The 11,574-nt window shown below is 39.6% G+C and overlaps 1 protein-coding gene across 1 annotated transcript; it reads right to left on the minus strand.

Moving 5' to 3' along the window:
• Positions 1–739: 739 nt before the first annotated feature.
• LOC102908321 (prolactin-inducible protein homolog) lies at positions 740–5,570 on the minus strand. The gene is made up of 4 exons (XM_006997170.3): positions 5,326–5,570; positions 3,760–3,862; positions 1,322–1,433; positions 740–1,002 (listed from the first exon to the last, which is right to left on the minus strand). Exons 1-4 carry the CDS (start codon positions 5,553–5,555, stop codon positions 875–877), a joined length of 573 nt encoding a protein of 190 aa, XP_006997232.2. The 5' UTR covers positions 5,556–5,570; the 3' UTR covers positions 740–874.
• Between the last annotated feature and the right edge of the window lie 6,004 nt (positions 5,571–11,574).

Raw genomic sequence — 11,574 nt, forward strand, 5'->3', positions numbered from 1 at the left:
GCAATGGCTGAGAGAGAGAGAGGGAATAAGGGTCCTGGAATGTGTGGCATATATTTTGGAAGCATGGCCATTAAGTGGCATTGTATCCTTGATAGAGAATACATTGATCCAGAAAACAGAGTGTGGGAGTATTATCTTCATCTCTTCCAATTGTGAGCATCCTAGAAGATCAGGTATGTATGTAAAGTATTTGACAAAGTAACTCCAGAGTGTTGTCCAAAAGCTCTGCCTATTTATACACTCCCACAGGCTGTGCTTCATGCTTACAACATGCCTTTGTTTCACACTCACACTTGGCATTACTCAACTCCCAGAATTTTCCTTTGTGCAGTCAAGTCAAAGTCATAATACACAAAATGACTGGGCTTCCGCATACACCATGAGCTCTGAGTCCTTTTCTGGCCAGTAGCTAAAAAGAAGAAAGGTATAGGTTAGAGAGTTAGGAGGGACAGCTGGATGTAGTTGAACTGCAATGGTGGAAGAACTTGAAATCTTTTGTCAGTTCTACCTTGAGATTTCAGTGTTACTGTGGAAAATGACTTTGGGCATTTTCTCTTCTATGCTAAGTGGTGAGACCCAGTCCTGTTCTCACTCACTAGGATTCAAATGCTCATTATATCATTTTTGTGAATGTGTCCTGGAAAAAGAGTGTTAAAGCAACCTTTGGCTCTCTGGGCAGATGCCCAGTTATAATTATGGGAAAAAAGATGCACACAGTTCATGGTGAAGTTGTAGAAGTTTTATTTTTTACATAGCTATTTGAGCACAAAGTTCAATTCACCCTATTTTATTTTACTACAGAAATACATACAAGAAAGGAACACTTCTCCAAGTGGGTAGTTTGGTAATCTGGATCTATGGGAGACATTCCAGTTTATGGTGTTACAGAGATTTCACGTGCAGTAGTCCTCATGTAGGTAGTTACTGGGTATATTTTCTCACCGTCAGGACATATGCCCTTAGCTGGCACAACTTCTGCCTTTCCTCGTAGGACAGAATTTGCTACCGAAAGGAAAGCAGAACTGTTAACTCATGAACTCTACATAGCTTCATACCCATCCTTCCTGATTTTAACATACTGTGATTCTCCTTCCTATACACAATGTAGGTTGCTGTTTGAACCCCCTTCCCTTAATTTCAGCTCCTTCTGTCCCCTCATTTCCTTTCAGTTTGGCTTCTCATCACTTTCCATTCATTCACTTTCCCCTTTTCTTTCTGCTACAACATTGATTTTTTTTACTTATTTTTTTCATGCTCTGATCTATCCTGACGTTCACTGTTATCTGACATTCATAAGCAAGTAGGGAATGCTCCCACTTACCAGAGACTTGAATATCCCAGAAGAAGTTGTTTGTGGCACATACGCAAGCAGTGTATGCTGCATGAGCAGAAAGGTACTTGATGTTTGGCTTGTCCTCAGTACTGACTTTTACCTGAGGCAAAGGAAGTGGGGAAGGGTTAGAGTTCAATACAGAGAAGGCAGCCTGGGATTGACCATGAAGAAAAATAAGCATTTTCCAGGGTACTGTGTGAATGGACTATCAAATATTTCCTCTTAACTCTCTTGGTATACTTCAAGTTGTCTGTAAATGATGTTTCCAATTTAATTTTGGCCCCACTGAGTATAAGAAGGAAAACATCTGACGTTCTCCTTGGCATAGTGAATGACTGAAGTTTAAAAGTGTTTTTCTTTTTTTTTTCTTTTCTTCTTTTTTTTTTTTTTGAGACAGGGTTTCTCTGTGTAGCTTTGCACCTTTCCTGGAACTCACTCTGTAGACCAGGCTGGCCTTGAGTGCTGGGATTAAAGGCATGCGCCCCCACCCGGCAAAAGTGTTTTTACAAGTTGTCATATATTACATTTTTCCATGTAATGGAGTGAAACTGTGTGTGTGTGTGTGTGTGTGTGTGTGTGTGTGTGTGTGTGTGTGTGTGTCTGTCTGTCTGTCTGTCTGTCTGTCTGTCTGTGTATGTTTGACTCATCAGCTGGTTTAGGATTGTATAACTAAGCACATTATTTTCAAAATGTCAGGGCCAAAGAGTATTGTTGTTGCATTACGTTTAGGATATTTGTTCTTTTTCATCTGGGCTGAGGCTGAAGATTGTCTAAATCAGGGTCAAAGAGAATGAAACAAACCCCTCCAGAACCAAGAGGGATTTAAAGCAGGAGACACCAGTTGTCAACTCTAGTGTGGTGAACTGATGAGGACAAAGACTGACAAACAAATAGAGTTTATAACCCCAACTCTCTGACTTTTGTTTTCTAGCTGTGTGACACAGTTCTTGTCACACTGATTTTTCCTCCTGTCATCGTAAGATGAAAGTATTGATACCTGTTTCCCTTGTATGAGTTCATGAATCTTTGTACTTTCTGAGTGAAATTGACAGATACCATTTGAGACTTAAAGATGTTCATTATACAAATAAAAACAATCCCAGGTTAAAAGTTCCTGGCTAACTAATATTTAGACATTGTTTTTACTTTGGCCAAGAGATATAAAACTTTTAATCAGTGGTCAAATATAAAGAATAACTTCTACATGGGTTAAGTAATACTGTGTTCTAAATCGAACAGAGAGAACATCAAAATATCTACCCATTACAGGATCAAATACATTTCTAGCATTTTTTAAATTATTCATTAGAGAATTTTTTTAATTTTATTTTACAATACAATTCAGTTCTACATATCAGTCATTGATTCCCTTGTTCTCCCTCCTCCCGCTCCCCTCCCCTTGCCCCCAGCCCAACCCCCATTCCCACCTCCTCCAGGGCAAAGCCTCCCCTGAGGACTGAGATCAACCTGGTAGACTCAGTCCAGGCAGGTCCAATCCCCTCCATTTTTATCTCGGTAAACATCAGGGACTTTTACCCTGTATTTCTATTATGGCTTTTAGTATAACTAAAAATTTCCCTTCTTTTTGTAATGATTTTTTTAAATTTTAGTTTTAAAAAAGATTTACATATATATAATGTGTGTATGAGAAAGAGAGTGTGTGTGTGTGCACCCAGTGTCCACAAAGACCAGAAGATGGTGTCAGATGCCCTAGAACATGACCCACCCAGGGTCCTCTGAAAAAGCAAGTACTCTTAACCACTGAGCCATCTCTCCAGCCCTCAAACTTTCTTTTCATATGTTTTTTCTAAAAGTCCAAAGAGAATGTTAAGGAATTGTGAAGGACAATGAGCACGAGGTGAAAAATTTGGAACAATTAAAGAAGAAAGTAGACCCAGGAATGAAGGTGGAGACAGTGTGTTTCCATGCTTATAGGGTGTAAATAAGCCCTCACATTAAGGGACAGCACAGACACCTCTCTGCTATATTTCTTAGACCTGCCAAAGTATATTGATCTGCCTCTTCTTGACTCTCCTCCATTACTGCATGAGGTGGAGTCAAGGTGTGAGAGGAGGTAGGAACATAAGATCGATAGTGTTTCCTGTTCATTGCAACTCATGTTTATCTTTGTTGCATTACCATTTTCCTTATTTTCATGCTTCACATTCCTTTTCCTTCCTCCTAAATTTTCCTCTTGTTTCCTTGTGAAGACCTTTAGCCCACAGTTAAAAGCCCCCACTCATCAATCTCCTTAATAACCCTATTACTTTACCTTTAGGAATTTGTAACACATACATTTCTAACGCGATTTCTCTGAGTTTCAAAGCTATGTACACAGAAATACTTCAAAGGGCAGCATTTAGCACTGTATCAGCTCGCTGAAATTTCTTTATGGTAATACTTCTTTTTCATGTTAACTCACTTACCGCCATACATTCATCCACATTGCTTGTAATCGTGATTTCTACTGTAAATTCATTTGCATTTTTTATTGGAGAAATTTTCATGTTTACTGAAAATAGATTGTTCCTGTAACAGTAGAAAAAGCAGAAACAAAAAAAAATCACATTAAAGTCCACTACTCAGGTGTTCTTTTATTAACAGGCAGAGAGTCTCAGGAACCAACTGTCGGGCAGATACTTGTTAAGTTCAACACTTTACTCTGGAAGGACCCTCTGCATGCAACTTCTCTCAAAGTATTTCATGTTTCAACACACATATCCAACAGGATGAGACAAATGGAGGCCAGAATATATATATATATATATATATGTCACAGTTCTGGTCACCTCTTGAATGTGGAGACCTGGGCTGGCAAAGCTTCTTTCTCGTTGTCTATTCCCAGTCATTATTCCCTGGTGGAGGTTCATAATTTCACAGTCTACCTCAATGCACTCACCATTCTCTTTTCCTTATACAATTATCTAAAATCCCCCCTTCTCAAAGCATAAGGATTTGAAATCCCCAGAGTCTCCTAATTCAATCATATAGATCAACCAGCTTTATAGTAACAACTGATTCACCTCAGTATTTTTTCTTCAGCTCACTGCTCTTTAGCCCTGATTTAGGGAGCTCCAGAAGTTCTAGTTGAGAAAAGTTCTATTCTCAACTCAAATCCTCTTGATATCATTTCCTGTGTTGCCCAGACCTCTACCTCTCTTAACAGAAATGGTCTCCCTTAGCAGGTAAAATTTCCCCATCCAAATCTCCATGGATTCATTACCATCTGGTAGATTCTCCTTTCCCACATGGTTCTGTGTGCTGCTAGTGAACTCTGATTTCTCCCTGTAACTCAAGGCTTTCCTCTTGTCAAAAGTCATAGAATCTTTTGTATATCATTTTCTCTTTGTAGGAATTGGAATCTGATAATTCTTTCTCCCTTCTGTCACAGACTTAGATAATAGATTTATCACATGAGGAAACTTGTATAAAGGAACATGTATAGAAGAGTGGGATACATGATCAAGTTTCTGCATTATTTTCTTTTGTTTAAACAAACTTGCTCCCATTGTGGTCATCAGAGCCCTATATATTGGAGTTGATGAAGATGTTGGCCTTTACAATAATTTCTCTATGGGTAATTTATTAGTTTTGTTTTTGTTGTTATTTGAGTCAAGACATCCACTCTGTTACCAGGGGAGTCTTGAAAGTACATTCCTTCGCTTCTTTATACAAAGCTTAAAATTAGAGATGAATTATAACCTATCCATAGTGTATTCCCCAAATATAGGGCAAGCTCACCTCTCTGCTTATATTTCTCATGTTGATGAAAATGATAAGAATATAAACCTAGGCAGAAAAGTCATTTTTAACAGAAACTTTTAATTATCACCTAGTCATTTGGTATCAGGACATAGGCTTGAGAAGCTACATATTGCCTTAGAGTTTAGAAAAGTGAAACTCAAGAGACACAAATAATGAGAATTCAATATGTGTTCTCATCAAGTAGGAACATATCCTAGGAAGGTGGTGAGGGAAAAGGAGTGCCTTACCTATTATCCTGACCATAAGCAGTCTCCAGAATAAAGCACATAACCAGGAGATGTATAACAGCTCCTGGTTGGTAGAGAACTTGTAGAGAAAGCATGTTGTAAGAGTTGACACTCCTGAGTCTTGACCATCTGTTATCCAGATCTCTACTTTTATTTGTAGCCAGTGGACAAATGAAGCAGATGGGCAGCTCCACCCAGTTGAAATCGTCATATGTTGGGATCTCTTCCATTGAGACCTTGTTTATTCTTCTGTAACAAAGGTCAGTATTCAGTTGGAACTTCAAATTGGATTATAGTGGATAAGAAATGAGTTTTTCTTTGTTTTGCCAATATAAGATTAGAATGTTCTTAGATCATTAGGGTGGGTCCAGTTCCAATTTTTATAAGTAATATTTGTTTTTTTTTAATCCTTTGCTTCCTTACCTGTTCTTATTGTGGAGATATGTAAATATTTATCACTTCTTTCTGTCTTCTGATACCATAGAATCTCACCTACTTAGTAACTCAGAGAACCTCTCCTCAAAATTTTTCTGTAGTTGAGCTATGACTACCAATTTTATTATTACTCAACTCACTTGATTTGTGTCTGTAGGTCCAATGGGTCATCAGTAGGATATGATGGTTCTCCCTTGCATACATAGAAAGTTTCTAGAAAATTCAAGGCATATATTTATGAAGAAGTAATGTGACTGGGGTAGTACAGATAAATTTGATATCATTTTAACCATATCTTTGGAGAGCAAAAACTTGGTCAACTTAGCTTCTTGTGTATTGGTTCTTCCAGAAGACTTAGGTTCATGTTGAAGGGTCTCTGGACAGCCCTAGCATGGCGAGCATGGCTCTGGCAGGCCTTGCCCTTCTCCCCGATTCCCTCTTCCTTGCTAAAAACCAGATTACATTCCTAAAGCTATCCACCAAGGTCTGTTTCATTATTTGGATACTTCCTCCTCCTGAGGCTGACTCCCAAGGTCTTGTTATCATAGTATTGAAGTCCAGCAATCAAAAGCCCCTTTTGGCTCACCTAATTAAGATGTTTAATTAAAATTAAACACATCATCCTAACACAGGGTTTCCCTTTGTACCTTTATAAACTGCTATTTTCCTATATGCTACATCTGTCTCTTCTCTATCCAGAGGCAGTCTTTGTCACTCTAGGACAAATATTCCCGCCCCCTTTCCCTTGTTCCTTTCCCTTCCCCCTTGTCCTCTATCTCCTGTCCTTTTTGCTTTTCCCCTGCCCTCTGTCTTTCTGGTACAAATAAATCTTTTTTGTGCTTGGTCTTGGGTGTCCTAAGGAGATACTCTTCCTGTCACACATTAACTATGTAGGGATTATAATCCGGAAACTTCCGGGGAAGGTCTTGTCATTCTAGCCCTTTGCTTCTCTAACAGCAGTTACCCCTCAGACTGCTTTTTCCACCCGGGGGAGCTAGGATGGGAAGAGAAATGCTGTGCTCCATTTTCAACGGGAATTTGTGCTCACCTCCACCAAACTCCAAGATAATAAGTAAGCTGAAGAAACTCTTGTAGAGTTAGAGTAACTAGGGGACCCATGGATTAGCCCACCTACCATTGAAATAAGAGAATCTTGGTACCCTGTGTTAGATGGCAAGGTGATGTCTAAGAGTGGCTAGGTCAGGACAGCTCAGAATTCAGAATGTCAGCTATTCCAGGATTCTCCCTGAGATAGAGTGCTGAGGTGACAGGATCTCGAGTTTACATGTGGTTTTAGATGGCATCTGCTCCATTAGCTTTTTATTTTACCAGTGTTGCCTGTGGATTGGAAGGGGCTATTCTCAAATACCAGATGCTATGCATTCCTGGATTTTTTAAAATATAAACTCATTAAATGAACTTCCTCACTTCCCTTACATTCATTGTTTACTTAAGAATTTTTTGAGTATTCTTTCTCTTTTGTTTAACTTAACTGTTTGTCAGTCTTGCTTAATTTTTAAAGAAATGTTTTTCATCTCATTGATTCTTTGTAATTGTTAATGTTTCTATTGCTTTAAGTTCAGGAAAATGGGGTAAAAGATGACCTGGACCAGCAAGTCAATCTTCAGTGGCAGGGTCCTGGGAGAGAGGACCAGGAGATCAGAAAATAAACAGGATAAAAGTTAGAAAATATAAGAAAGTTTAGGATCAGGAGGTCTTTCAAAAGCTATGTCTTATGGGAAGCAACCTTATTAAGAAGTAGCCGGGTGGTGGTGGTGGTGGTGGTGGTGGTGGTGGTGGTGCACACCTTTAATCCCAGCACTCGGGAGGCAGAGGCAGGCAGATCTTTGTGAGTTATCTTATCTAGCATTTCTGGAGGAAAATGGAAGAAGTTGGCAAGCAGCTAATTGAATAATGTTGCACAAAGGAACACAGGGTATCTCAAGAACATCAGAGACTGGAGCACACAGCAACCTTGAGACTGATAAGCATAGCCCCCTATAATGGGAAGAGTTGGGTTCTTAGGATCTCTATATATACATCAGGGGCTCAGGGAAAATTGCCCTAGGGTATTATTGGTTCTGCCAAGCATGTTCCTAGTTTTGAAAAGGAGTTATATTCCTTTTCCATACATCAAGGCCTCAGGGCAAGCCTCAGTTGATCAGGCCAGTTTTCAACAGGAATAAGATAAGGTAACTGAGGGATGAAACATAATCAAATAATGTTACTTCTATGGAAAAGCCTGGAACCTTATTTAACCTCAGGAACTATTCTTCATTAAAGACTAATAGTAGTTTAGCCTCTAAACCTATCAGTGTAGGAGGAGGCTGGGCATATAGGGAAAGACAGCTAAAATTAAAGGCCATTTTAGGGGTATCAAAGAAATAATACAGTAGAAGCTCCCTAAAATATATATAAAAATAAAGGCAAAACAAATAAAACCATCAATTAATGGGGGGGACAGAGCCCCAAATGGGTATCACTTGTTTCCAAATAAAGCTTCCAGTACCAGGATTGTGTTATAGCTAATTTAGTTGTTGGCCCAAGTGGTCCCCTGGGAGTCCCCAACCAACCCAGGCTCTTGTGGAGACTACAAGTTGTTCTACACAAACTGACACCAAAGCCCCATTGCTGAAGACAACAGTTACACAACTCATTGAACATGAAGAATTTGAGCTGGTGCCTGCACAGAAATTTCATCCCCACATTTAATACCTTTGGTACAGAAAGGTATCTTCAGGCTACCAAAGAGGAAATGTAAACACCAACCCAGCCACAAACCATTTGTTCTACAATGGTGTCCTCTGTACAAAATATGCTAATTCAGTGGTGACACAAAGCTTGTGGGAATAATCCACCAATATCTGACTTGACTCAAGTCCTACTTCACCAAATGGAACCCATACCTGACACTGCTTAGGTGACCAAGAATGTGAGACCAGATAGCCTAGGGACCTAGGGTAGAACCAAATAGTACTGTTGTAAAATAAATAAATAAATAAATAAATAAATAAATAAAGCAAAACAAAACATAATGTAGCAACAAAATGAATCCTAATGACTCCTTGTTAATGCTCATATCAGCACCTGCTCAGCCATTATCAGAGAAGCTTCCTCCTACAGCAGATGGGAACAAAAACAGGGACCCACAGCCAAATATGCACAAAGTGAGAGACCATGGGACACCCAGGCCTAAATCAGAAATCTCCATCAAATCTCTCCCCTTGGGGCTCAAGAAACTCTTCAGAAGAAGAGGGAGAAAGAGTGTAAGAGCTGGAGGGGATGGAAGACACCAAGAAAACAAGATCCTCGAAATCAACAAGTACTCTTAACTACTGAGTACACTTTCCATCCCCATCCTGTTTTTCAGTTTTGTTTTGTTTTGTTTTTCTAATGAGAGGCAGAAATGGAGTGGATTTGGATGGGAGGGGAAAAGGGGATAAAATAGGAGGAGTAGAGGGCAGGGAAACCATAAATAGGATATATTAAATGAAGAAAAAAAATCCATTTTCAATAAAATGAAAAACAATGAAAAAGAAAGAAATATCAAAGAATAGAAACAGATTTTAGAGCCAATGGCCCAGCTGTACCAGAAAACAGAGCTCTGTCTTTTCTCTTTTACTTAGCAGTACTTCTAGGATAGACACAGGCTTTGTCTCATGCATCTGGAATTGAGGGGCAGCAATTTACGCTGTTGTAGAGATTTGTATTTACGACACACAGGTTATAATACAGTGTAGAGTGTTCATCTCTTTCATGTGTCCTTTGCCCTGAGGGTGTCCTGAGAGCCTTTGGGGAGGCATATCTCCACATTTCAGACCTCATGGTCCTACCTCATGAATTCATGAAAATGACATCAATGCAAATAAATAAGATTTGCTGTACATTGACCTGATCTGTTTAAAATAAATAACAATACATGGTTTTCAGAAGTAAATGTATGCTGGATGTGTTATAAGAGAGGTGATATTTACATTAGTGCTTCATTGATTTTCATTTGCAGAAACTCAGATAGTGGCAACATGTTCAGCACCATGGACGCCAGCCTGGTGATGACAGGAGAGAGATGGGATACCAACCACATCATGACAGATGTGCAGGGACAAATGTGTGCACTCATGTAGGAATGTAAAGCTCCAGGCAATGTGAGCAGGAAGAGTAACATCTCTTTTGAATGCAGGTGTGTTACTCAATTTGTGTTAATGCTACATGAACATGCATTTTAATTTTCTGTGAAATAGATGTTGAACTCAGGGTCATTTCTGAGTACTTAGTTTATACTTGGAGTAAAACCTAATAGATTATTGTTTTTCTGCTTTCATGGAGTTGATAGGTTTGGGGGTGACTCTCCACTTAGTTCTGACAATAGTTCTAAATGTCTTAATCCAGGCAATCTCAAGGAATGCAAAGAATATAAGATGGTAGGATGCCTTGCTCATCCTTGATGCAGGGAGGAGGGACTTGGTCCTGCCTCAGCTGAATGTACCAGGTTTTGCTGACTCCCCTTGGGAGGCCTTACCCTTTCTGAAGAGGGGATGGGGGGCATGGCAGGGGAGAAGGCTGAGGGGGAGCAGGAGGAGGAATGGTGTGTGTGTGTGTGGTTGATATGTAAATGAATTAAATTTTTTTTATTTAATTTAATTTTATTTTACAATACAATTCAGTTCTACTTATCAGCCATGGATTCCCTTGTTCTCTCCAGTCCCACCCCCGTCCCCTTCCCCCCAGTACATCCCCCATTCCCACCTCCTCCAGGGCAAAGCCTCCCCCAAGGACTGAGATCAACCTGGTAGACTCAGTCCAGGCAGGTCCAGTCCCCTCCTCCCAGGCCGAGCCAAGCGACCCTCCATAAGCCCCAGATTTTAAACAGTCAACTCATGATGTCAGCTTCTTTTTAGTTACCTTACATTAGGGAGAATGAGGCCAATTGAGTCAGTGTCCTAAAGGTTAGAATGTTCAAATCAAAAAGCCCAAATAAGAATTAGAGCTAAGATAGAAGATGCATTGTGCAGATGAATGTATCCACGACGTTGGCCTATGTGCCCCTCTGTTTTTCCTTTTATTTATTTATACATCAAAACGCAACAGCTTTGGCATAGATCCGTTTGATTCCCTTGTAGTATTGCTTTTTTAAAATCTGTAATAAAAAGAAGCTATTGGCATCCGTCTCTAGGTTTTGCATAACATATTCCATGGAACTTGGCAGCTTGGAATGAGTCATGGAGTCCTTACTGAGTGGGAGAGAATGTCATATCTACACTCTTCCATTTATATCTTGTGAACTAAACAGGAAAAATATACCTTGCAGGTTAAGAGTTCCATTTGCAGTTAAGAATGAGTCCATGTTTATCCTGTGTTTGTTTGACACATCTGTACCAGATGTGCTTGATCTGTGGGTGGGAGGTATATGGGCAGGAAATATGTCAGGATGTATGCTTACCTCTGATTATCCAGTCAATAGGGGGGGGAAGTACTCAGTCAGGAAGTACATCAGGATATATGCTTGCCTCTGGTTGGACCTGATGGGAAATATATTCCATTAGCTGAAATAGTTCTACAATATGATAGGGTACTGGGCTTTATGTAGAACAAGGAGGGTACTATATGGCTTTAAGAGAAAATTGTTGTTTCTATATAAAGCACTCAGGAATCCTTACAGATAATTTGGCTGTACTAAAAAAAATTACAAAAGAAGGGGACCTGAGATAAAATAAATGACTGGTTCCCATTCTCATTTCCAGGTCCTCCTAGAAAGTAACTCTGATGTCAACCATCTCAGGGCTTTTGACCCTTCTGTTTCTGCTAATTACTCTT

This window comes from Peromyscus maniculatus, chromosome 3 (genome assembly GCF_049852395.1).
Source record: "Peromyscus maniculatus bairdii isolate BWxNUB_F1_BW_parent chromosome 3, HU_Pman_BW_mat_3.1, whole genome shotgun sequence".
NCBI lineage: Eukaryota > Metazoa > Chordata > Mammalia > Rodentia > Cricetidae > Peromyscus > Peromyscus maniculatus.

What these genes read in the sequence shown, in the direction of transcription:
- LOC102908321 (XM_006997170.3), bottom strand. Translation starts at nt 5,555, where the DNA reads ATGGAAGAGATCCCAACATATGACGATTTCAACTGGGTGGAGCTGCCC. An exon ending in GCTTATGGTCAGGATAATAG is followed by an intron (nt 3,863 to 5,325) that starts GTAAGGCACTCC and finishes CTACTGTTACAG; the next exon opens with GAACAATCTATTTTCAGTAA. An exon ending in CTGGGATATTCAAGTCTCTG is followed by an intron (nt 1,003 to 1,321) that starts GTAAGTGGGAGC and finishes TCCTTTCGGTAG; the next exon opens with CAAATTCTGTCCTACGAGGA.